This window comes from Colletotrichum tamarilloi, assembly GCF_030869305.1.
Source record: "Colletotrichum tamarilloi strain Tom-12 chromosome Unknown Scaffold_186.1, whole genome shotgun sequence".
Classification (NCBI taxonomy): domain Eukaryota; kingdom Fungi; phylum Ascomycota; class Sordariomycetes; order Glomerellales; family Glomerellaceae; genus Colletotrichum; species Colletotrichum tamarilloi.
Window position 1 is genome coordinate 29,782 of NW_026849569.1, and position 25,491 is coordinate 55,272.

General features: G+C 50.8%; 9 protein-coding genes across 9 annotated transcripts; 5 read left to right on the forward strand and 4 right to left on the reverse strand.

The window, feature by feature from the left end:
- Positions 1-435: 435 nt before the first annotated feature.
- On the forward strand, positions 436-2,277 carry CTAM01_15935 (uncharacterized protein; the record flags this gene model as incomplete). Its single annotated transcript, XM_060531928.1, has 2 exons — positions 436-1,219; positions 1,289-2,277. The coding sequence occupies 2 exons, from the start codon at positions 436-438 to the stop codon at positions 2,275-2,277; spliced, it is 1,773 nt and encodes a 590-aa protein (XP_060373499.1).
- A 1,975-nt stretch (positions 2,278-4,252) lies between these two features.
- Positions 4,253-5,827, forward strand: CTAM01_15936 (uncharacterized protein; the record flags this gene model as incomplete). The annotated part of the gene is made up of 1 exon (XM_060531929.1): positions 4,253-5,827. The coding sequence occupies one exon, from the start codon at positions 4,253-4,255 to the stop codon at positions 5,825-5,827; it is 1,575 nt and encodes a 524-aa protein (XP_060373500.1).
- Positions 5,828-6,262: 435 nt separating this feature from the next.
- On the forward strand, positions 6,263-6,739 carry CTAM01_15937 (4-carboxymuconolactone decarboxylase; the record flags this gene model as incomplete). Its single annotated transcript, XM_060531930.1, has 2 exons — positions 6,263-6,355; positions 6,416-6,739. The coding sequence occupies 2 exons, from the start codon at positions 6,263-6,265 to the stop codon at positions 6,737-6,739; spliced, it is 417 nt and encodes a 138-aa protein (XP_060373501.1).
- A 1,418-nt stretch (positions 6,740-8,157) lies between these two features.
- CTAM01_15938 (monooxygenase) lies at positions 8,158-11,523 on the forward strand (the record flags this gene model as incomplete). The annotated part of the gene is made up of 5 exons (XM_060531931.1): positions 8,158-8,702; positions 8,779-8,936; positions 8,988-9,677; positions 9,737-10,052; positions 10,533-11,523. 5 exons carry the CDS (start codon positions 8,158-8,160, stop codon positions 11,521-11,523), a joined length of 2,700 nt encoding a protein of 899 aa, XP_060373502.1.
- Positions 11,524-11,740: 217 nt separating this feature from the next.
- Positions 11,741-12,964, reverse strand: CTAM01_15939 (uncharacterized protein; the record flags this gene model as incomplete). The annotated part of the gene is made up of 1 exon (XM_060531932.1): positions 11,741-12,964. One exon carries the CDS (start codon positions 12,962-12,964, stop codon positions 11,741-11,743), a length of 1,224 nt encoding a protein of 407 aa, XP_060373503.1.
- A 1,581-nt stretch (positions 12,965-14,545) lies between these two features.
- Positions 14,546-15,607, reverse strand: CTAM01_15940 (uncharacterized protein; the record flags this gene model as incomplete). The annotated part of the gene is made up of 1 exon (XM_060531933.1): positions 14,546-15,607. One exon carries the CDS (start codon positions 15,605-15,607, stop codon positions 14,546-14,548), a length of 1,062 nt encoding a protein of 353 aa, XP_060373504.1.
- A 1,485-nt stretch (positions 15,608-17,092) lies between these two features.
- On the reverse strand, positions 17,093-19,708 carry CTAM01_15941 (polysaccharide deacetylase; the record flags this gene model as incomplete). Its single annotated transcript, XM_060531934.1, has 3 exons — positions 17,093-18,843; positions 18,915-19,316; positions 19,429-19,708. Coding segments are annotated over 3 exons (2,433 nt in total), but the record flags the coding sequence as incomplete, so codon positions are not given.
- Positions 19,709-20,819: 1,111 nt separating this feature from the next.
- Positions 20,820-22,624, reverse strand: CTAM01_15942 (uncharacterized protein; the record flags this gene model as incomplete). The annotated part of the gene is made up of 2 exons (XM_060531935.1): positions 20,820-21,883; positions 22,084-22,624. The coding sequence occupies 2 exons, from the start codon at positions 22,622-22,624 to the stop codon at positions 20,820-20,822; spliced, it is 1,605 nt and encodes a 534-aa protein (XP_060373506.1).
- A 2,080-nt stretch (positions 22,625-24,704) lies between these two features.
- Positions 24,705-25,137, forward strand: CTAM01_15943 (uncharacterized protein; the record flags this gene model as incomplete). The annotated part of the gene is made up of 2 exons (XM_060531936.1): positions 24,705-24,868; positions 24,930-25,137. The coding sequence occupies 2 exons, from the start codon at positions 24,705-24,707 to the stop codon at positions 25,135-25,137; spliced, it is 372 nt and encodes a 123-aa protein (XP_060373507.1).
- Between the last annotated feature and the right edge of the window lie 354 nt (positions 25,138-25,491).

The following is a 25,491-nucleotide window of genomic DNA, read 5'->3' on the forward strand; positions in this document are numbered from 1 at the left end:
GTCCAATGGTTGAAGTTTAGACACTACTCATACTGTTAATTTAGTATGATAGCTTGCCGCGATTAATCAAACTTCACCATATTGAGTCAAGGAGACTGAACCTCTCAAGTCTATGACTTCCGGGAGTCCGTGGCCTGAATTGGTAATTTGTCTCATTGGACGAAAGCAAGTCTATTTCCGCGCCTAACATGAACCCGGTCTGTACTGAACTAAGCAGACCATTTCGTGTGTTCCTCTCTACGCCTAGCCCTGGGGAATATCCGAAACCCCGACGGCCGTCTAATAACAGTTCTGCCCACACCAGTGATCGAAATTCAACCCTCAAAGACAAATCAGCAACAAAACTCTGCTTGGCATATTTAACTCCGTTACTGTGGCAAAGCTGATTCAGCAGCAACCAGCAATACGGTCAATCGGAAAAGCTGGTCTGTAACAATGGACACTGAAGTTGGCGACGGTGATAGGGTCGATGTAATAAAGGAGGAGCTCAAGGTTGGTCCAGGTATTGAAGTAACGCCGTATGTGGCGGAACCGTCTACCGAAATAGTTGGCGATGGGTTTTCGGATGGAAAAGAAAGCGTAGCAGTGGGTGATGCCAACGTTGCGTCCGTTGCCAAGTTGTCTGTAACGGTTGCTGCATTCGTTGTCGATGCCGAGGCTGTTGATGACAGTATGTTTGGCAAGTTCGTTGCGACGGATAGTGAAGTGAGGTCCGAGATTGGAGTCGAGCTCAAAGAACTCGTATCTTGGCTTGCTTGGATGGAACGGGACCCGGACGTCGTGCTTGTGATCAAGTCTAAAGACGGAGATTGCGTGATTGAAGAGGTTGGATTTGAGACGGAATCCACATTGCTTGTCAATGGGTTCGAAGTAGATGCTGATATTGATGTGAACGTCGTGTTCGCAAATGAACCAGTCAGAGAGACTGTCTCACTTGTTGACGATGGACTTATAGAAGAACTGCTGGTGGGCTCTGTGCTTTCAGAGGCCGCAACAGTCGTACTACCGAGGAATGTTGTACTGAGAGAAAAGGTGCTGTCCGTTATGCTACTTGACAGTAGACTTGTAAGATCCGAGGACGTGCCGCTCAAAGTGAATGTCAGGATCGTTGTTGAGTCAGAAGAAGTCAAGGCGACGAGTGTGTCGGTACTAGAGAACAGTTCGGTTGTCGAGCTGCTACTCAACGTGGGGATATCTGTCGATGAAAGAGAGGTCGTTGGTAAAACAGACGTCACTGAGGGGAGACTCGTTGATGACTGAGAGTTTGTCGACGATAGAGAGCTCACAGACGAGGCAAGACTGATTGAAGATGACAAAAAAGTCGAAGACGTCGTTCCTGTCGAAATTGAGCTTATAGAGGACGTCGAGGAGTTAGAAAAGATTGTGGAAAGAGCAGTTGTGGAAGTTGAGCTGCTTGATGATAGTGTCGTTGAAAGGGTGGAAGTCGTTGAGCTCAGGCTTGAAGAAGAAATTGAAGGAGAAAACGACGTTGGAACACTGGACGTTGCTGGCTCAGTGCTTGACGTAGTGGTGTCAGCCGTAGACGTAGATGATGTGAGGAAAATTGAAGATGTAGAAGAGCTAGTCGTGTTTGCGAATGGACCCCCGGTTGATGTTGAAGAGAGCTGGGTATTGCTGGTCACTTCGATGCTGGTAGTTGTGAGGGACGAGGCCGTGATAGATTCGGAAGAAGTGAAAGAGGACGTCGGACTTGCGGTCGACGACAGGGACAACACAGAGCTTGATGAGCTTGCAGAAGAGGCTGACGAAGGGGTTGAAGTCGATAAGAAACTCAACGCAGTTGATGAGAAGGTGGACGTGGATGAGGTAGATGATGGAGTGGACGATGAGGGAGATGAGGGAGATGATGAGGGTAGAGTTGACGATGAAGTCGATAAGATTGTAGAGGAAGTTGAGGATGTGTCTGTTGTGGACTCTGAGCTTGTTAAAGGAATCGAAGAAGAGTCTGAAGACGAGGTCGACGATAAAGTCAAGGGTGAGGTTGAATCAGAGGCCGAGGAGGATGATGACAGGGAAGTTAAAGAGGAAGTCGAGGGGGGGGAGATTGAGGATGGGTCTGTGGTGGACTCTGACGTTGATGCGATCGTCGAAGAAGAAGTTGAGGTGGTTGAGGATGAGTTCGAAAAGAAGGTGAAAGACGAAACTTCAGTGCTGGACTCCGAGTTCGATGACGCTGTCGACGACGTGCTTGATTCAGTCGTTTCGGTAGTAGTCGGAACAGGTGGAACCTCCCGGAAGCCAAAATACACGCTGTAGTGGTCTAATCCATCTGCAAACCCACCACAACGAGCATTGTTGTTCCCACTGCAGCGAGTACTGCACATTTCCTCGGGGTCATAATAAGCATCTGGGTTATTGATGCCTGCCCGGCTGCACAGACACGTAGTTCCCATCAAAGCAGCGAATCTGCGTACCAAAGTTGAACATTGAGTTTGACAGCTTTCGGGCTCCACGTTGGCGTCATTTTGAATTGTTTCAAATTGTGCCATGTTCGTGATGACATAACATCCCAAGTAGCCCATAACGCCAGAGACTGGGAAGTTAATTTGGGCGTAAGTCAGCTCCGCGAGAAGCGACAATGTGAAAATCCATATCATAGCTAGCCGCATCGGAAGTCTGATTGAAGTGAATGAGTGTGGAGCCGTAAATCGAATCTACAGTTCTCAAAGACACCCAAGAAGCTAGAGAACCGGGAGAGACAGCTTAAGGTATAGGACATGAAATGAGAGTGAGAAGCAGCGATTTGAATACAACAGCAGACGTGTTAGTACCTTCTGAGCGCGTGAACAGCTGCGTACTTTAAGACTTCTGGTCTGGCCTTGTTCCTTATCTTCGTCCCCATCACCATCACCACCACCATCCCTTATCCCTTTTCTTAAGAACCCGTTGAGAACTCGCGATGAAACATGACCTGAGCTGCCTTGAGCCGGAGGCGCAGGGCGATGGCTCACGTATAGCTTCCTCACCACCAGTCAATGACGATGAGACGAAGATTGGAGAGCAAACATTGGCTTCAGAAGCTCTTGGAAGGGAGTAGGTTCGAGGCTGGGAGGCTCGTCGGCCATCCCCTAGATTCTTTTGACGGGAAGCGGACCGCTGTAAGACACTGCCCTAGCCACGGTGTAACGGATCGTGTCACCCACACCTTGCACAATATCGAATCCGATCAAGGGCCGGGAAAAGAAAAACTCGCCAGTCCAAAACTCAATCAATCAAGATAAGCCGATGACCTTTCAGCCCGAAAAAAGGGAAACTCGGTCACCCGACTTTTTGCTCAAGGAGGTGTACTCCTGGTCCGACACACCCGGCTATCCGTCGCGTGTCGTTTCCGAGACAACAGCTATCCTTCAATGGAACGCAATTGATTTTTCAGAGGGACGTTGAATACCATCTAGGTTTCTCTTGTCAATTTAGCCTGATGGTCACATGACATGGCCGTCTCGATGAAATGTGATGTGTCGTACTCATGGTCTTAGATCCTCATCGTTGCTTGTACCAGATCAGCTCGGCCAGTCCAGACTCCCTCTTTATGGGACTCTTGGTCCATGCACCCCGCAAACCCGGAGCTTCCGGGGCCTCGGCTAGCTTCCCGGCAGCCCACAGGCTCCATAGAAAAGGCTTTTCGCCCCGCACCGTGACCTGGATTGAAGAATTAAAACTCAGGTCACGTCTGCATCCAGTCGAAGTCCACCTCATCCACAACGAATACGGAGAAGCTCTTTGAGCAGTCGGCAATGAGAGTATGGAGAGACCTCGGCGATCGTTAAGGGACCGTGCGAACATTGTGTGTGTTGAATGTCACTCACGCAAAGTAAGCTACTTCCTAGCCAAAAGTATCTATATCTCTATTTTGACATGGAGCTGAGATAACACGAAGTACTTAGGTAAAATGCGACTTACAAGTAAGCCAAGATAAGACGTGTCGAAATTGTCGACGTGCCCAAGTTCCCTGCGTGTACGTTCGCTCCTTCATGGCATGCTCTCGCAACAGAGATGCTGACTAGCGAGAATAAGTCTCCGTAATGGAGTCCGGAAGAGGCGCCCGCGGGGGACTGATTTGGGCGAGGCCGGCATCAGAACGCCATCTGTTTCGTTGCCGGTGTCAGATCAGATGACCAGCCCGAGGAACAGCCCAACAGGAGAGGCAGTCAGCAAACTTTCAGAGACCAGCAGCAGTCTCCAGCGAGATATTGTTTGGAGACCTAGCAGCTTTATTGACAAACACTCCATCATGCACGACCCAGTCAAGACACCACCCAATGTCGTGCTAGACAATCTTGCCACTGGAAACGTTGGTGTAAATGAGGCGATTCTTAGAGTCACCGGGGCTAGCATTCTTCCGCACCCCGTCCTACTACAGGCTCTGAAGGACTCGTTCTTTGAGCACGTCGTATTTTACTACTCCGTGGTCGACCCCGGTGATGTTGCCGGCCCAAATGCATCTGTGCTTCTCCAGCAAGCAGTTTGCTTAGCAGGCGGCCTAATGCGACACGGAGAGGATAGCGTCGGTCTCGCGGGTTCGCAATACGAGAAAGCCAAAACGCTGATTCATATTGGCTTCGAGCCTGACCAGTTGACGGTGCTGAAATCTCTGTGCCTGATGTCATGCTGGAGCGCGTCTTCCCCCTACCTCGTCACGCTAGATGGTCCATGGCACTGGACGGGCATGGCTTCGCGAATGGCGCTTCAACTTGGTCTTCAGAAACAGTCATCATATTCCAATCGCCAGGGTGCTGGTTGCTTGCGGCGAATATTCTGGCATCTTCAGGTGAGCATCATGCATTTACGCTTCCTCAAACGCCGGCCAGAATATTGCTTTCAAAGAAACGTGATTAATGACTTGACGCAGACGAGTGAAATTCTCATGACAGCCTGCTGGGGTCGACCTCTTCTCCTCAGGCCTGAAGACACTGATGTACCGCCGATCTCAGAGGAAGACTTTTCAGTGCAGAACTTTGGCGCGATTGCTACAACTTGGATGACGAAGCTCATTCAGATCGTCGGGGTCATCACCACCCTAAAATCCAGGAAAGGTGGCCCAACGTCGGCAGAAGTCGAAGCTGTCGTCGCATCACTCTACGGCTGGCTGGCTGACTTGCCCGAAGACTTACGACTTTTCAACCCCGACGGCACCAGAAAGCCATTCAATCAACAACGCACCGAGACTTTCATCTTCTACTTCGTCGCCATCATCCTGACTCAGACGGCCAGCAGAAGTGCATCGCCGACGTGGAGAACTTCGCCGGCATCGGTCCTTGCTGCATCCTGTGCTGCTCGGCTTTATGACGAGATCCGATGCAGAGAGAGAGTTGTACACCTGATACACTACCACGCCTTCCTTGTATTAGCCGTCGGTGTTGTCTTAATATCTCATCAACCTCAATCGCAAGAGAAAGAGACCTTACTCCGCAGAGATCTTGATGTTATACATTCCATTCTTGAGGGTATGAGCGCCAAGTATGGAGGGGCTCGCGCTATTTTGCAAAAGTTTAAAGACGCGCCACGAGACTTTGGGGGTGACCGGGTTGATGAGTCCTCGTGTACGAGAAGCGACACGGCAGGCTCCCATACTTTGTCAACAGCAAAGATTGTGCAGCGCCATATGGGCGACCTATTTGCCTTTCCATCAGAAATGTGCGAGAACATGGATATCCTATCACAGAATAACGACACTAGAGACGAAGTTGTTTTCCAGGACGATGCTTTTGGAAATTTTGGGCAGATGGGTGAGGATTTCGACGACATTAACTCGTTCATGGATGTACTTGGCATGGACTTCACAAATTTCGATGGCGCCAATGGCTAACGCCCCGACTTTCACATGCCAGCGAACACCGGTTACCACTAGGTATTATACCATGATTCAATACAGCTTCGGCCTCACTATTGCTTAAGGTCTTGCTGATGCGTAGGTCGGCATGAGTTTACCGACCTCGGCGCCGTGTTCCCCAAAGGATAACTCTGAGCTTCCGGCAGTTCGGCTCTCGGCACTGCACCGTTCGCTCTTATGTTCGGTGTCCGGATTGAGATAGAAGAAGTTTTAATATAGATGTCACCACCTATTTAAGACCTAGTCGAGCTTTCCCTTTGTTGTACATAGGACGGCTAACAGAGAAGGATCCCAGCAGATCGGATTGAAGATTGAAGGTGGAATATTTGCTGCTTCCGTTACAACTACATACTTCAGACCACATACTAGCTTTCAAGAAAACCATCACGAATTCAAGACTGCAACAAGATCATGTCGGAACCTAGCGAAAGGCTGGTACAGGGTGCCCAAATGGCTCAAGCCTTCTTGGGGGCCAAACTTCTTAGCGCCATTCAAGAGCAAGCAGTAGGTAAACCATTACACTACAATACCGTGCAAGGGATAAAGCTGAGAGAAGAGTGATAGCGCGACGATCTTCCAAGCAAAGTCAGTGCCGAATACATTGCGGAAGTGTGTTTCTCTAGTTATGCTCGTCCCGGACTCGAGTTTAAGGAGAGGTCTCTGGTCAACATTGGCATGATGATAGCGCTCAACAGGACCCCAGAACTACGCATACATATCGCGGCAGCACTCAACCTTGGTATTTCTGAAGAGAAGATTGTAGAGACTTGCCGGCATGCGATGATTTACTGCGGCGTTCCGGCCGGCAGAGAAGCTTTGGCTGTTGCAAGCGATATTTTTGCCAAAGTCAGGGGTACCACAAAGGAAGAAAGAGCAAAGATGTCCTAATTGTACACGAAGATACAACAAACGTGAGCAGATTACGCAAGTTTCCATCCGATGGCAGGGACACTTGACAGAGACTCATCGAATCCAAGGCTCTGGAAAGGAATACTCATGCTGATTTCCGGTGTGCTGTTGCCCATGTAGTCAATCAACCAATGCAGCCATCATCGTTCCACCCCTCTCCAAAGGTGGGAAAAAAAATCTGGTCTTACATGGCTTCAAATTAGGCGCGAGCTCAAATGAAGAAAATGCCTCTCAGACCTGGGTTGCTCACCGAACAACAGGATGTGACCTACCTTACCATATGATTAATAAACCCAATAAAGGTCTATTTTAGACAGAAAGATTGTAGAGATGCATCAAAGCACTCTACTTGGGATCAGGCGATGAAGCGGGGTCCTTTGAGAATTGATTCGTGTTGATCATGGTGCTGGCCTTAATGCGCACTTGGCGTTTGGGGAATAAGGGTGTGCCGTACCTGCTGCTATTCTCGGGATTAAGGTCGACTTGAAGATTGTGAAGTTTCCTTTTGAGGAACAAAAGGCTGACGTATCTCAGTTGGCCTTCATGCAGCCTAGGAGGCACGAGGAGAGGAAGTCATCTATCAAATTCCTGGAGCAAGGTGTTGCCAAACACATGACGCGATTGACTCCTGATAGGTCTTGGATCTCGGATTATTCATGGCCGAAATCCGTATATCTCGTGCGAGGACATCACGTAGAAATTCAGACTATGACCAGCATGGGTGTTTCCGTGGATCATACACCGCCCGACTTGATGAATAGGTGTTAGAGCGCAAGTATTTGCGCTGCCGTCGAGACGGGAGGAAACAGACAGTAGATGCGGGGATTACGCTCGGACGAGCATGCTTAGGGTCGGGTGTAGTGACAGCGGCTTCATCCGCAAGAGGTTACATGGGCCTTCAGGTATGGCGGAGTGTAAGACTTTCGTGGTCTTTGTATTTTCTTTTTCCTAGACTCTGTATTTGCCGAATCTTGTAGAGCGTTGACCCTGATTTTGCGGGGCATCGAGTGCCGAATGCCATGTGCCGAGTACCGAGAGTGCCGGCGCTTCTCTCCTAGACGTGAAGATGAAGGCCCACTATTGCTCGGGAACTCATGTTGGGTAATAAGCGATGCGATCCATTGACATCTAAGCTGATTGGGGTTGATTATGCCTACGGTGAGCATTCGACGCCGAATCCGAGGCATCATCGTGCTGGCAATCACAGCAGTACGGCCTGTTGCTGTGATCATACCAGCACATCCAGGCGACATGCATACTCGTATAAAACAGTTTTGAGTCCACTCTCATTTGCTTGGAAGCCTAGTGCGTGACAGTTGCTTACAGGTTCCCCGATAGGCAAAGCGCTCTAATTGAACCAACGCCCTATCCCAGTGTCCATCTGACCGAGAATCAACATGGCTTCCTCGCGCATAACTCAGATCAGCAAGCATCTCGGACCTGGGAACTCACGAACACCAGATCCCAAGCCTGCTGAGCCTTACGTAGTCGTCGAACAACCCCTAGGAACAGGAAAAAGGGTCCGCATCATCACAATCGGCAGCGGCGCAAGCGGCCTCAACATGATCCGCACCTTTCGTCAGAAACTCACAAACTTCGAACACATTGTCTATGAGAAGAACCCCGAAGTTGGAGGTACTTGGTACGAAAACCGCTATCCGGGATGCAAATGCGATATACCCTCGCACAACTACCAATTCTCCTGGAAGCCGAATAAAGAGTGGAGCAGCTTTCTGTCTCCGGCGGAAGAGATTCAGACGTACTTGTGCCGCTTGTGTGACGGCGAAGACCTACGGCGCCAGATCAAGACTAATCATCTCGTGACAGGAGCATTCTGGGATGAAGATGCTGGGGGATGGACGGTCAGGGTGAAGAATTTGGAGGACGGTGTGGAGTTTGAGGATTATTGCGAGTTTCTGCTGAACGCGAGTGGTATTCTCAAGTACGCAAACGCCTTTTGTCAACTCACTACGATTTTAATTTGAGTGTTGTTGCTGCTAACGCTGACCTTGGTACAGCAACTGGAAGTGGCCAGATATTCCCGGCTTGCACGACTTTTCCGGCTCCCTCCTTCACAGCGCCGACTGGGATGATAAGTTTGACTGGAAAGGAAAAAGAGTCGCCATCATAGGCAATGGCTCATCTGGTGTTCAGATCGTTCCAGCTGTACAAAGAGGTGAGTTCTGGAAAGTTTCAGTTGCATGCCATGAAAAGACTGACCCAATAGGGAAAGACGCAAAGGAAATGATTCATTTTATTCGGGGACCAACTTGGATTATGCCGCCTCGGGTTCAGACATTGCTACTGGGCAAAGCAAAGCAAACGATGGAGCAGATCGAGTTGGACGATGATGAGAACTTCACGCCAGCTCAGATTCACAAGTTCAAGTCGGATCCTGCACTCTACAAGTCGTTCGTAAAGGCCATAGAGGAGCAAGTTAACAACAATTTCTTCCTCGTTGGTGACCCAATCTTCTCTTTTCTGAACTTTCCACTAACTGTAAGGCTCCAGGTATTAAAAGACTCGGAGACTCACCGACAAGCAACAGCAGGTGTCACTCAATACATGCAATCAGCACTCAACGACGACCAAAGACTGATCGATATCCTGATCCCCAAGTTTCCTATTAGTTGTCGTCGGATGACACCAGGTGTGGGGTACCTAGAATCGTTGACGAAACCCAATGCGAGAGTCATCTCGGGAGGAATCGCTCGCGTAGTCTTGGATGGCCTGGTTACAGAATCCGGGGAACACATTGCGGTTGATGCCATCGTGTGTGCCACAGGATTCGATGTCTCGTTTCGCCCGCGGTTTCCCATTATTGGACGGCGGTCTACAAATCTCCAGGATATCTGGGCCAAGGATATCCCGAAAGCCTACATGTCTTGCGCGGTTCCCGAGATGCCTAATTACTTTGGTAAGTTCATATATGGTAGTATCATCATATACCCCTCACTCTGCTAACAGATAATCCAGTCTTCCTCGGTCCAAATGCCCCAATCGGCCATGGCAGTGTCTTCACGATAACCGAGCTGCTCGCAAAATACATCGCCGGCATCATCAAGAAATGCCAAACTGAGGGCATCAAATCCATCAGCCCCAGCCTCGACGCAGTCAATGAGCTTCACGAACATACCCAAGCCTTCATGCCGCGAACAGCGTGGGCAGGGTCCTGCAGGTCCTGGTTCAAAGGTGGTGCTGTGGATGGACCCGTCACGGCGCTGCATCCCGGGAGCAGAATCCACTTTTTCCACATGTTGGAGAACTTTCGAGGTGAGGATTGGGATTATGTGTATGAGAGGAAAAGAAATCGGTTCGCGTATCTAGGGAATGGGATATCGACGAAGGAGCTTGATGGGTCTGATCCAACTTGGTATCTGAATGATCCTGATGGTGATGAGAGATAAGGTAATATGAGTGAGATCTTGACGATGCGTGCACATCAGTTGGGTTTCCTTCTTCTCTCTACCTTAGCTTCTACGTTTCAAGTGTTCCAACCACCATCAGTAAAGACGGTACAACTTGAATGGGGAGTCCCTTATACAGTTCAAATATTCTTCAATGCAAACCCCATTGTCTAGAAATTGCTCGCGGCAACCTTGTGTCGCTAGCTGATCCACTTTGGCTTAGAGCCGGGATTGAAAGGGGCGCCAACCGGCATTCGGTACATGTGGGATCTCGGCACACAAAGGCGTAGGCCGTTCAGCTTACGAATCGAAAGCTTCAAATCTCAAAGTCAGACATTAAGGGAAACCTCTTGAATAAAGTCCAGACGGTCCACGGCTCAATCGTTACCTCTGACAATCTGTGGTGTATCAGACCTATCAATCACCTCCAACACAACCTCCAACATGGGTACAGACGCACAAAAGAGGGTCAGCCTGACCTTCCTCTCAACCGGCTCAGTCCGCATCAAACTCCCCATGAAAAGCCAACCGGTAAAATCCTACCTCGACCAATTCGTCACCCTGCGCCGCTTCCGCTGCATCGCAAACCGCCAATGGACGGAACCCCTCCCCATCGGCGTCTTCCTCATCGCCCACCCAGGAGGACCAATCCTCTTCGACACGGGCGAGTCTCCCTGCTTCAATGACCCGGGCTACCTCCCCTACCTATCCCCGACAAAGATGTTCAGCAGCGTGGACATCAAGCCTGAAGACGGAATCGTGCAGCAATTACAGCGTCTCGGTGTGGAGCCCAGCGATCTACAGGCCATCGTGCTGAGTCACCTCCACGGCGACCACGCTGGCGGATTGAAGGCTCTGAAAACTGCTGCGCCGGACGTTCCTGTGTTCGTGAGCAAGGAGCACTGGGCCGCTTTTGGGAATAGCCCCATGACCGCGACGCTTGCGGGGTGCGTGCCACAGCATTGGCCGGAAGGATTCCAGCCTACTCTTGTGGATTTCTCGGCCGGGGCCGTGGGGCCGTGGGAGACGTCTGGCCGGGTCACGGCTGATGGGAAGGTTGTGGCGGTGCATACACCCGGTCACGTCCCCGGCCACATTTCGCTAGTCGTGTATGGCGATAACGAGGACGGAACAACATCGACGTACTGCTTGCTTGGGGACGCGAGCTATGGTATCGATTTGCTGGATAAGGAAGAGCCGGATGGTATTAATGACGACCCCATGTCGGCGTTGGATAGCTTGCGAAAGATCAAGGCCTTTGCGAAACAGAGTGATGTGGTTGTTCTTCCTAGCCATGACCCGGATACACCTCGATTGCTGAAAGAGCGGGTGTTGTACAAGCCACAGGATATTTGAATTCGGAGAACGGGTGCGAAGCACATTTACTACTTAAGCAGATAATGTCTCAATACAGATTCACACTTCACAGAACCATGGGCGATTAGATGGCGGTGATCCCAGCCATTGACCTTTTGCTACACAGGAAATGCTCTTCAAGTATTATGGTACAAGTCGTTGTCCACCGAGACGTCTTGATGGGGGTATCAATTGTATGGATCCGGAGACGAGTCCCTTATTTGGCATCCTTCTTGGCCTTTTCGGCAATCTCCTCCGCCTTCTTCGACTTAGCCTCAAGGACTTTCTTTACCTCCTCAATAGTCTCCTTGAAGAGCTTCTCTCCCTCCTCCTTGTGCTTGTCTGCGACCTCGCGGAGCTGCTTCAGCTTGGGGATAATCTTGTCTCCGTCGGGGATCATCTTAAAGTATTGATCGAGACCAAAGCTCTCACCGATTTGAGAGCCCTTTGACTTGGCCTTGTCGACGGCATCGGTGACATAGCTCTCCAGGCCTCCAAGGTCTCCGGATTCGGTAGCCTTCTTCGCCTTCTCGAAGAGCTCCTTGGCGTTGCCCTTCTTGAGCGCGTCGGCATTCTTCTCAATCAGCTCCTTGACCTTGGGGTTCTTGTCAAGGTAGGGCTTGGCCTCCTCGAGCGCCTTCTTCCAAGCCTCATCGCCAAGCTTCTGAACCTGCTGAATCTTCTCCTCGATGAGCTTCCGCACCTTGTCGAAGTTGCTGGCAGTGAACCCGCCAGCCAAGACGTCCTTGACTTGCTTCCATGTCTCGTCGACCTGCTTCTTGGCCTCGGGGCCGTACTTGTCTCCTAAGTCCTTGAGCTGGTCAATGTTTCCTCCAAGTTTCTCCTTCAGTTGAGGGTGGTTGTCGACGATGTCCCCAATGGCGTCACCTCCAAGGCTTGCGAGCTTCTGGGTGATGTCTGCGAGGACCTCGTATGCCTTGTGGACGGCCTCCAGGCTCAGGCCGGCCTTGGCAACCTCCTGGAACTGCTTGTAGGCGTCATCAACAATCTTGTCGGCCTCTTCCTTGTGGTTCTTGCGGACAGTCTCGAAGTCATTGAACGCAGAGTCGACGTAGGAGCGGCCACCAGGGATCCAGCCAACGTAGGAGTAAGCGAACTGCTTGATGTAGTCGATAGCTTCATCGGTAGAGGGTGTGTTTTCTTGCAGCTTCTGGGCGGCGGCTGTGTACTTCTTCTCGGCCTCCTTGGCGGCCTTGTTAACCTTGGAGGCAGCGCGACCAGCGGGGGTGAAGGAGTAGAGGGCGTAGAAGATACCAGCACCAGCAAGGCCACCAGCGACACCGGCCCCGAAGTGAGAGCTGGTTCCGCCTGTTGAGGATGAGGCGGTCGTCGACTGGAAACGGAGCTGCTGGCGGGGTGCGCGGACAGCCCGGGTAGCTCTGGGGAGCGTCGAGCGAACGAGGGGTCTTGCGGACATCATCTTGGCGGTCTGGTGAAAGGATGGTATTATTATGGCAAGTTGTGTACAGTTGGAAGGATCAACGACTTCAAAGTTGGGAGAATTGAAGGAGGAAAGGTTGGAAGATGGTATCGGGAAGTAGTAGGTCAATGGGAAAATTGGAAAAGAAGAGAGCAAATAGCAGATTTTGAAGGGACGAGAAAGAATTCTCAATTGCCTCCTCCCTCTCGACTATGGCTAGCGTCGGACCGGCGACGGAGGACAAATGGGCAGGGGCGAAGCTCGTCACACGTGCTTCAAACGCAATTGGAGTCGAAATGACGACGGCAGGTGCAGCTGAAGACCAAGGCGAAGGAGCTCCTTCCGCCTGCCGGACTCGCGCAGACAATACCCCTGTCGCCCCTGCCATCTGCAAAGAGCTGAAAAGTGACATGGCAAGTGCCAATGGCCTGGGAAAGTGGAGGAAGAAGGAGGAACCAGACCGGGCTGGAATGAAAGCTCCGGCGTCAATGACCGGGTGATGACGTCGAAGGCGTTCGTCGCCAGGGGCAGCTTCTTCCCCAATCAGGACAGCTACCCCGCATGAGGGGGGCATTGGATGTCCCCAAATGTGCGGGAGATCGGCGATCAATCGCTGCGGGGAAGTTCTCCTCCAGCGTGGGCCTTCCTCGTCATTGTGATGAACTGCTCAGGTTAATTCGGATGAAGGGTTCAAATTCGCGTGAGAAAATTGTCAGGCTTTGCCGGCAACGAAGCTATTTACTCTTTGCTCTTTTTTTCCGCAGATGGTCAATTGTGCAGGAACCTTACCGAGGCCCAAAAACAGCCTCTCCGTTGTCTCCTCCGAGTAGTGGCCAAGTACCCCACGTGACCTTTTGATTGATCTTCCAGCCGCCAGGTTAACAACACATCATCACTTGATGAGGCCCAAATAGCGCTCGAATGACAGTGAACACTCAAGCAGATTAGGTTGGCTGTATATAACAGTGCAGAAAGGCGTCAATGAGAAGTGAGTACCTTACCTTAAGGGGCCTTGGGTAAGTGAAGCAGTAATGAGGGTAAAAGGAGGAATTAGACAGAGGATCAAGCCCCCTACCTAGACAATGCCTTTGTCGCAAATTTCAGGTTGGACTTTTATCAGCCAGGTTTGGTTCTCTGCCTAGATACCTGGTAAATAAGACTTGAGGAACTGGGGATATGCGCGATAACGCCCGGACTTTTGCTTCGGGTCAGCAACACCGAATGTGGGTAATGAGTGCCGGCTCACGGCCGGGATAAGTGGGGATTGTGTCGGGGAATGAATTCACGAGCAGCACGCGAAGCAACGACACAGAGAATGATGCGCTTCTTGGTTCCATGTGAAAGAATTTATGTAAGCCTAGGTTTGATGAAATTGAAGTAATCTACTTGTAATCTAACCTACTATACCATGGCAGAGAAATCCCGCAGTTCAGGTTGACTTACGTACCAAGCATCTGGCACACTGACATAAGATTTCCCCCTCCTTTCTACAACTCTGCCACTCCATCGAGCGAACATCTCATTAGAACCTATGACTCATAGGCGCGAGCGACTTCAACCTGTACTTCCGAACTTTGTATTCTATTGTGCCCTCAAGCTCGTTGCGTTGGCAGCCAGGTTCCTCTGGAAGAACTGGGTGAGCTTATCGAAGGGGATAAGCTCCATACGATCGTAGAGATCAACATGTCCCGCACCAGGAACCCAAACGAGCTCCTTCGGCTCAGCAGCACGTGCGTAGGCATCCTCACTGAACTCGCGGGAGTGAGCCTGGTCGCCCGAGACAAACAACAACGGGCGCGGCGAAATCGTCTCGATGTCGTTGAATGGGTAAAAGTTCATAAACTTGGTGTTGCTGGAAAGAGTAGGGTGGGTAGTGAGGTTCGCTGTCGTGTTCTCTGGAGTAAATTCGCCGCGCTGGGTACGATAAAAGTCGTAGAACTCACGATCAACCGCCGTCGACGCGTTGGTCAGCACGTGGGGGGTTCCGCCAGTGTACTCAGTTTCGCCTCCAGCCGCCTCAACCCAGCGCTGCGCCGCAGCTGCAGCAATGATCTCCTTGCGCTGCTCAAGGCTCACTGCGTGGCGTAAACCGTTGCGGGCGGCAGATCCCATGTCGTACATGCTAGAAGTCGCGATGGCCTTGAGGCGGGGGTCAATCTTGGCAGCGCTGATGACGAAGCTGCCGCTACCGCAGATGCCCAGACCACCGATACGTTCACGGTCAACGAAGTCTTGGAGGCCGAGGTAATCGACTGCTGCGCTGAAGGCCTCTGAGTAGAGGTCTGGAGAGACGGCGTTGCGTGGCTCGCCTTCGCTGCCGCCCCAGAAAGAGACATCAATGGAGATGGCGACGAAACCTTGCTCGGCGAGCTTTGTGGCGTAGAGGTTGGCGCTCTGCTCTTTGGTTGCGCCCATGGGGTGGCCGACGACGATGGCTGGGGCAGAGAGTGGACGGCTGGCGTTGTTGCGGATGAAGAGGTTGCCAGCGACGGTGAACTGGTTCTGGGTTGGGAAGGTGATAGGCTGCACCGTCACGATGTCGCTGCGGTAGAAGTTGTCGGCTCCATAAGACAGGTTCTGAGCGGATGCTACCTTCGTGCCCGCGAGAGCCAGCGCAGCAGTGCTACTTCCAGAGATCTTCATGGTGTTTATCTAAGGTGGGTTGACGCGTAAGGCAGTGACAGAACCTGATGATGAGGATGGTATGATCTGGATGAAACTAAGCTTCGTTCACGGCGCTCCCTCTCTGATTTATACCCAGCGTTCTAGAAACGGTTCTATTGCGATTCATCATCATGGATCGACGTTGATGTCATATTCGAATGAGGCAGTTCACCATCCGAAAGGGCCGATATCATCAAAGTGCCACGCGTCAGCCCCAGACAACAAGTCTTAAGGTCTCAGTCACTTAAGCATGATTGGTAATGCCGTGTGCGTCCGAGTAGAAAGTAATTACGATATACCTAGAGGCCCCATTTTCGGCTGACATCGCCAGATGCTACCAAGGCTACCCCTGGTCGCCAAGTTACGACTGGGTCAGTCACCAACAGCGAGCATACGCTAAGCCGGGACCGCCATATCGATTAAATTCCTCCTACAATCTTCTTTGGATTTGGTCACTGGACTGGTCTTCCTTGATGTTAACTGAAGACTAACCGCTGAAGAAGGCACATCAGAGTCTCATCATTCAGACAATAGACTTCATACACCGAAAACATGCCCTTTGCCAGATGAACGAGGGACGAAGACTTTCGAGTAGCCTAAGGGGTACGGCTATTCTTTGAGCGCAATAGAACATTGGCAGGGGCGGGCTAAGTTCGGAATGCCGTCAGTGTCATCAAGCTGCATCAAAATTTAAACTCAAGATCCTTGCCGAACGGCAGGGTATCACAGCCAAGCTTAAATGTCATCCGGCTGCATTAGCGTCGTTTGATTGTGGGGATGTGCTCAAAAGAGCACTGCCACCTTGCACGGTTACGTCTTTTTCGACAAAGGGCGAGGTTATCAACTATCTGTTGCAACCATAATCTATAACCTTCCTTATGTACCAATTGAAAGTTATACCGAGTATGCAAGGATACAATCACGTAACCTCGATTTTGCTTGTCCAGGTCATCTCATCGGCGTGTCCATCTTGGAGCGCGGATCCTCACTCCTTTCCCTCGCTCTTGTGCGGACCTTAAGTTTCCCAGTCCCACCGTAGAACTTGTAGCAAACTCGGCCAACGATCCAGCCACAAGATAATTTTGCAATATCCAATTCCTAGCACATGGGAGAAATCCATTCTCAGTTGCATACTAGCGATGATGGACAAGCCGACAGGTTCATAGGTCGTTTGAATAGTGGCGGTCATGGCTCGTTGAGTCGACCAGCTCCACCGGCATCACCACCACATGACAAAGGCCTCGACTGCACCCTTCCGTACACTAGCGAGGGCGACTTTCCACGAAATAGGCAGCTCCTTCAACTTATGGAATAAAGGCATTCACACAACTGCCAGTTTTAAACACCTACCAATCATATGCTACATGTATGGATAGGAAGTGTACAAATAAGAAGGCTGTTGTCAGAATATCCAATATTCCCTTAACCTCCTTGGTCTCCGCTCCCTCGCCGGCACCTCCGCGATCACAGCGGAGGTGCGTTCGGGTCCTCCATACACTGATCAATTCTCATAATCTGCTTACCAGTAGCCTTGGCCTGCCTGATGAACTCCGGGAAGTACTCGACCGTTGTGTTGTACGAGAAGTGCATGACCACCAAGTTCCCTCCCTTGGCAACGTCCGCGTTGAAAGAATCAACTTGCTTCTCTGGCGTGCTCGTCTCGGCCCACAACCAGTCCTGCACATCGACGCTCCAGTTGATAAGGTAGGCCTTGTCTGATCCAGACGCAGCCGCCCAGCGCTGACGCATGCGCGCGCCTTCGACGCCGTACGGCGGGCGGAAGTAATTTGATCTCTCCCCAAAGAGGTTCGTCATCACCCTGTAATCTTCATTGTACTCCCAGTCGATGCTCTCAGTGTCGGGCAGCCCTTCCATTCTCGGATGAGTGTAGGAGTGCAGTGCGATCTGGTGGCCCTCGCTTTTGAGCTGTTTGTAGAGGCTGGCCATGCCAGTCGAGGGGTTTTCGAGCACAGCGCCGACGGCAAAGAAGGTCACTTTGATCCCTGCGTCACGGATGATTTGAGCTAGTCTGGCGGCATATTTTGGGTTTCCGTCGTCGATGCCAAACGCGAAAGAGTTAGGCCGCGTGCAGGCAAAGACAAGGGTTCCTGAGGGCAGCTTTTGGGGGATGCTCACCCCTGAAGGGATGGAGGGAACGATCTCAACCTTCGTTAGAACCACTGGCTCAGTGCTGTAAATGCCCCTAATAGCAATACTAGCGACACGCTGAAGGTTGATGTTGAAATGCGAGATGGGGATGTAGATGTCGCTGCTCGTGGTCGCGTACCGACTTGCTTCCAGGCTGTCTCTCGTTTCAGGGTATGGTGCCACACCATCATTGCACTGCGAGTTGTGCTGTTGCAATGAGATGGAGAATTTGGTATGACCGGAGTAGGTGATATGTAAGTATGATCCACTTTGACTGCGCAAATCCCGACATCCCCCGCTCATTAGGCTGGTGAAGGCGTAGTCTGGAGCGGAGGCAACGATTGTGACGCGGTTTGAACCCCAAGTAAGATCCAACTCATCGCCACCGTGCCAGAACCCAAGCGAGTTCGTGTTTGCGTTGGCAAAGGTGTCAATCACAAGCCCAGAGACCGTAGCAGCTGGTGCCGGGACAGTTTGAGTTGGCCCTGTTGGGGTGGTGGCCGTGGGCACTACCCAACCAGTCGGGGTGCTTTCGCAGTAAAGTGCCAGCGGGCCTAGTGTGATGGGGCGTGTCGGCGCTTCGAGAACGATGGATCGCAGTTTGCTGAGGTGGACTCCGCTGAATTTTGACCAGGGGAAGCTGTAGAGCTTCTCGGTTCCGTCAAAGGTCCAGCCCAGTTGCGCAGTTGTCTGAGATGAATACGCTGTCACTTCACCCTCACACGTCGTCTTGGAAGTCAACTCGATCTTGAATGTTGTCCCAGCCGGAGCATTGATCCGAAGTGAGATCCCACCATACTTCGAAGCATCCAAGCATCCGACCTGAGTGAAGAAATACGAAGAAGTGTCCTTCGGAGTCAATGTTATATGATGGTTGCTAACGACCTTAGACTGCATTGTTCCGTCATCTCCTGTCGGCAGCAGAAGTGAGTTGTACTGCAAGAAATCGAGGCGTGATTGTGACGCCCAGTCATCTACCAGAAGCGCCGAGCATGATGGGTTGTTCGACTGGGTCGGAGATGGGTCCGAGCTTGTAGGGGCCTGCGTGACCGTAGTAATAGTAGTGACTGTGAGATTTATGTCAGAAATAGGCGGGATGATGTCCGGACGGATCCCAACCCGACTAGTTATCACTTACAAGTCGAAGTTGCTGATGACCCCTGAGCACAGACAAACGAGATCTTGTCAAGCTGCCATTCCTGGGTAGACGAAAACGACCCAACGACAAACGACAAGGCGGCATTGAGATTTCCGGCAGCAAAGCTACTCAATGGAATGCGCAGCGTCTGCCAGCCGCCGGTCAGACCTGTGACTCGGAAAGACGTTTTTGAACTAGTCGTCGCTGAGCAGCTTGAGGCGGAGTTCAACTCGGTTGTGAAGGCTGCGCCTGACACTGGTGCTTTGATGTCAAGCTGGACGTGTGTGTACAAGTCGGTCTGTAATGCTTGGCAGGGGAACGTCTCGTAGTAGTACGCACCGCTCTTGGGAGTGAAGCTTAGAATACCACGAGTCGCGGAAATGCTGGTCATGCTTGCATCATCTATCGAACATCGTGTTGGTCATTTGAGACTCTTGGACAGCTGTTTTGTGGAGATCCATTGGCAATTCAAACTGAAGTATCGGACGCTCCCGATGAATTTGTGGTATCTTACCTGAAGTCCATGAGTCGAGATTATTTCTGTTCGTTGTGAATGAGCTGGAGAAGTCGTCCACGAGGAGATCAGATGTACAGGCAGCGGCAACAACAGCTACTACACCGTAGGCCCCAGCCAAGACACTGTGAGCCTTTAATTGCACCATCTTGTGCGAATATCTCAGCGTCTGGCTCGAGTTCTTGGTAACGAATGTAAAAATTGGGTGTCCTTGGCAACCCCCTGTCCACCAGATGAGCTGACGACCAGAAGTTGCGACGACCGGCGGAGCACCTCCATTCTATATGCCATTCATAATACAGTCAACATGTCGAATTTTCGTGTTGAGTTGCGCCAGGCTCTTGGCCGCAGAAGCCCAGGTTGCGTGTGGTTCGATCCAACTACACTCAGCTGAAATTTCATGCGACTCGGGCACAGAGGATGCCACTGTGCAGTAGCATAGATGCGGGCCGTGGCGTCACTCATGCGTTTTCCTCAGGTCCGCTAGAAAACGTTGACCTCTCACAACGAAACTTGGCGGTCGCCAAATGTTCAATGTTCCCCCCGCTCGCGGGCCGGGCCAGGGGGAGCTGAATATGGAGAGGTATACGTCGAGTTGATGGCGTTTTCCAGACCCCGCGGCACCGCATTATACCCCGGGCTCCCACCCATCGGTGACGTGCATTCTCTTTTTGGAAGCCCGGGCCGGCGGTCCAAGGTTGTATCAACTGCCTCTTAAAGCTCCATCCGCGCTCACAATCTTGTGCGTTAATGGTCAGTTTCATCAAAATGTTGTCAATGTGGAGTGGGTGAGCCTCCAAGCTTATGTGAGCATGCCAGGGCGCTAGTAAGCAATAGTCTCGCAATACGATGCTTGGCGCAGCCAGAACTGGTGGGATTTCCACCCGGTGGACGAAGCCATCGGGGATGAAAGGGCGAGACATAACAACGCGTGATGTGATATGTATTCGTAATTGTGCGACAAGTAAAATCTTCATGCTTCATCGGGTATAGAATTGGAAAAGAAATTGAAACGGCGCGTTTTCGTCAAACGAAGGTAGACAGGCTTTCAAGGCGCAAATTCATCCCGGACACATTTTACGTTTTGCAATTTCCTCTTCAGGAAGGTGGCGATGCCAACCAACAGCATTTGATATTAGTTCACTGCGGGGGTGAACAGGAACCTGAAGTATTCAACGGCATTCATTCATAAGGTCCTTTAGATACATGTATTGGCTTGAAGATAAATCAGGTATCTCATGTAACTTGAAGCATTTTGAAAGGAAACAGGATAACATACGACAGACTACCTTGGTCAAGACTGTTGAATACGTAGACCTTCGATGTTATTACCACTAGAGCTTCGGAAGGCCAAAGAATACTGTTGTGACAGCGACACAATAACACGACTTCTAGGAACGCCTATCACGACCAGAGAATACTAGTACACCACCACTTTCATCATCGCTACCACCGTTTGTCCCCTGAGCAGCGACACTACAAGTGTCTTCAACGTTGCTAGATACATGTATTCTTGTCGCGACAGAAGGGTAAACACGGGGGTGCATGTGAGACGAGATGGACAAGCCTCCGATGCGGGACGACAGGTCATCTAAGGTGACTGAGATGCCAGTAAGCGACTGACATGTCGGCATCGACGAGTACGTGTTAGAGTCGAATCTCTTCCTCACACATACTTTCTCCCTGAGTGCAGTGAGAGCGTCTTCGCGAACCTTAACCAAAACCGCATCAATCATTTTGTCTTTGTACCGTGAGGTTTCTCCCTCTACCAAAGCATCGGGAACAGCCCAGTTTCGGTATACGTTGCGGTGAGGTGAGCGAACTCTGACGCCGCTGCTGTGAGCAGCGAAATAGTACTCGCAAAGTCGACAGGTGGGCTTGCTGCAACCGATATATTTGTTGCCCTCGTAGAAAGGAATGGAGTGCATGTCCTCTGCAAACTGTTTGCGAAGCCAATCTAGAAGAAGGACCTCACTGTGCACAATCGGTCGGAAACCTCTGGGGTTGGATTTGCAGCACTGAGTCGCGATCAGCTCATCGAGCTTGCACACTTGGAGCTCGTCCGCGTATTGACTGTAAGTCTCAATCATCTCCGCATCTCCCGTCATTCGCGGTATTAAATCGTGTGCGGAGCGGACTGTTTGTCGCTGTAAAGGGTCGAGGCCGGCCTGGAATGCGTTCATCGGGTTGGGCAGTGGCCTGCTTGAGGGGATAAACTTGATCTTGATGCTGTCAATGTCGAAAAGCTCTGGGTGACGCCTTCGCGCCACGAAGATAGTCTGAGTCGCTCTCAGGTAAGAGACAAGGCGACCGATGAAATGTTGTAGTTCAGCCCAATGTGGTGATTCGTCAAACCTCCCCAGTTTCCCTCTGTCGACGATGGAATGATAGATCAGTGATTGTCGTAGATCTGCAGCTGCCCGGACAAGTGCCTCGTCGTCTTGCGAGGTTTTCTCTGCAAATGGTCGATTAGTTGGGCAGGATTCACCAAGACTCCGATTACGGAGAGTTTTTATCATTACCTGGAGGAGAGGTGTTTCTAGATGAGGTCATTAATCTGTCGGCCACGCTTTGAAGCCTCAGCAATGCTTGTTTGACTGTGATATCTCCAGGGGGTATTAGAACAGCAAGTCATCTTTGAAGTTAAAGACTCACCATGGACAGATCCACGCCTATCGCAATCTTTAATGCACTGTGTGAGCCCTTGGACCAGACCAATGCGGTAGCACTGGACTCGCTCATGATTGAAGGTCAAAATCTTTTCTAGTACGTAGGTGGCCGATTTCGAAGTGGCCTCTTCCATAAGAACTGATGAACTTGCACTTGTGTTACTCAAGTATTCGAAGAGATCCAGGAGAAATGTCTCTGCTTCCTTGATCTCTTTAGGAGATCTCTGGTTGGATGCAAAGGCATAGACCAAACAGTCAGGTAACTGGATGATGGCCACAGATGTGACAGTTTCGCCTCCACGTCGATTGTCGCATATCTGCGCCAGCTTATTCATGAGGCATTCCTGGGTCATTCTATAATCATCTCCTGGTTCAGAAACATCGCTCGAAGCTTTGTTCGGCTGTTGTCCATTGCGCGAACAAGCCTGCATCAGACTTGAAAGCAGTATCAAGGCTTCGTAGAATCTGTTCAGCCTTTTGCAAAGCTCTAGACTGATGGGGTGATCCAGGCCGTCGGCCGTCACCATTTCTGTCAATTTGGTATCAGGTTAGTCGAAGCTTTCGCAAGAATTGGGATGACGATATCTCACTTCGCCCCGATCCCCTAGCAGGACTTCGCATCGTGGATTTCCCTTTGGCCATTGGAATTGAACTAAAAAAGGGACCTGATCAATCCGAATAGTACGTTGCCAAGAGTGTAGGTACTTGGCAATACGTCAAGTGAGGAGCTGGCTATATGCGCTGTCCGCACTAATTGAACATGAACAACGCCTAAAGTTCTTTCAAATTCGAGGGGATCTTGATTGTTTAAGCAAAGTGCGCAAGAGATCACACATGGCGCCCAAAGCATCATTCAGGACGCTCACAGCGGCCCGAGGGGGACAAACATCGCCGAATAAGCGCAAAACTTGACAAAGTAATAGTCGGAAAGAAAGTCCCGCGCGCATTTGCGCTAGTCGCCAACTCGCAACCTAGGTTGTTGGCCGTACCAATATATCCCACAGATTTGCTGACAGCCAGCTGTTCATTTTGCAGCCACACTCATTGATCAAGAGTCACTAGGGTGCAGCTGATTGCATAAAAAGTGGGAGGCCGCGGAGGCCAACAATCGAGCTTCTGAGCAATGATTGGCCCTAAGGTTCACATACCACATGTCGGGTCTTGCTGTTGAACCATGGTGTCATTCGAGCCAGGAGGAGCGACTGCTAATGCCCAAGGCTGGTAACATCCTTTAAGGCATATTGCAAGGCGTCCTGATGTCACCCCGAATATCTTCTGTGGGTTACTTATCTAGTTAGGCAGCAAACCGGTTGCCTGAATGTTCCAACAACTTTGAGGCCTCAGTAGAGCCTTCCACTTCATGCTAATTGGTCAACGTGATCGTGAGGACGGTTGGCCTCCCGCATCCTGACCTGCAACCGGCTGCAAGTACGTTAGTCCCATCTCATCGAGCCATCCGCATACGACAGGTTCACCGAATTCTTTCTCCACTAAGACGACGTGCTTTGGACGTATAGGCAACACTCTAGCCAATCTTGGCAGCATGCGCAAGTTGTGCCGCTTGGGACGAACGTCGGGCGATGAATGATTCGCTGCTGGAGGGAACAGGTAACGAGCATGTCTAGAGAAGTTGGAAGAAAAAGAAAGAAGTGTAAAAGCCGAGTTCCTCTAATCAAGCTGTTCAAAATTACATAGATATTCGATCTCTGAAAGATGCAAATACTTTAAAAGGGGCCTCTATTTCTGGTCAAATCCACCACAGATGGCACTATCCACGCTTTCATGCTAAATTCGATGAGTTGAGCGCAGTCGTCTTTTCCTGGCATAGTAGTTCATGCACGCTCTCCATCGCTGTATTATCTCAACTTGTCTGAGAAGACTTGTGAGTATCGAAAGATAAATTTGTGATAGGAAATCCGTGAGTACTGACTGACACATTTTCACAACGTTTCTCTGAATTGGGTGTCAAACTCTTTGGTTCTGGTTGCGGATACATGTATTCATCGCTGTGGAACCGCGAAAACACTGCGGGAGGCCTTTGCTAATAACACCTCGTCAGCTTGAGTTCGATATTATCCGCCGGGCAAAGATTGATCGTTTTGGTACCTTATTTTGGACTTTCTTTGGGGCACCCAGAGGTATATAATCTTCGAGAAGTCAAGACACTGCTGCCGCGGTTGTTTAACCAAGTTTGCTCTAGGTCACGTACAGAGATACGAAAGAGAGAGCCTACAGAATCATCTGAGTACTGAATACTGCCCCGAAGACCCAAAATCAAGTTCAAATACTGTCATGCCTCGAGAGTCTCAACACAACGGAACCTCTCGGGTAACCCACGACTATTCTAGGGCCAATGAGCCATGGGGTTGGCCGCCCACCACTGGTGGTTACGTAAACGACGCCTACGCCCCTACTTCTGACGATCCCATCGACCCTTCACTGTTGTACACGCAAACGAGCTCGTTCAGCCCCAATTATTACGCCGCGCAATCTGACTATCAGTCTCCTGGAGCCGCATCTCAAGCGCTCTAGGCGTTTCGGGGTGGATCTTCGCACGGGGTCAGTTCCCACCAGCTACCATCACAGGGACTAGACGTCTGGAACGATATGGACGCCGAAATGTACGCTCAGGAGGCGGTCCGGACCCCCCTGCATACCGCCGCCGCTCTGCCTCTTGAGTCTAATCCTCCACAACAACCGCATCAACTTCCTTTCGTTTGTACCGGGGACCCGAACTGTACTAGAAGCTATGAGAAGAAGCATGAGCTCAAGTAGGTTCATACACCTCACTGCTTTCATGCCTGCACGGTATCGCTGACATTAGATCTTCAGTCGCCACATGAGGAAGCATAGCAAGCCATGCGCTTGTACAGTTGAGAATTGCACTGCAAGATTTGCGGATAAGAAGGGTTTGGACCGACACAAGGCCACTCATGGCATTGGAAGGGATGAATTTGATTGTCCTGAGTGCACCGAAACATTCACAAGGGCCGATAACCTGTACCGCCATCGGCAAAAGCAACATCAATTCATGGGTTAAAGCGGCTTTGCTTTTGCTACGGATTCATTATTCAGGCAATGCGTTCGTATTGCTTTAAATATTTTGTTGTAGTGCGCGTTCATAAACTTGATATGTTGATTATGACGTTGCTAAGTCAACATACCCACTTCCTGGCACCCCCCTGTTTCTGGCACCACAAAAACGATGGGATCACAACCCAACCTCCTCATTACTATTAACTATTGATCCTCAACCACACCCACTACAATACAGCTGCCAGCCTCACTAGGGCATTCAGAGTCGCTGGATTCAGCCGTGATAACCTCCTTTTCACCCGCTTCGATTTGAGCCCGATGGATATCCCTGATGTTCGCGAACTTCGTATTGGGATCG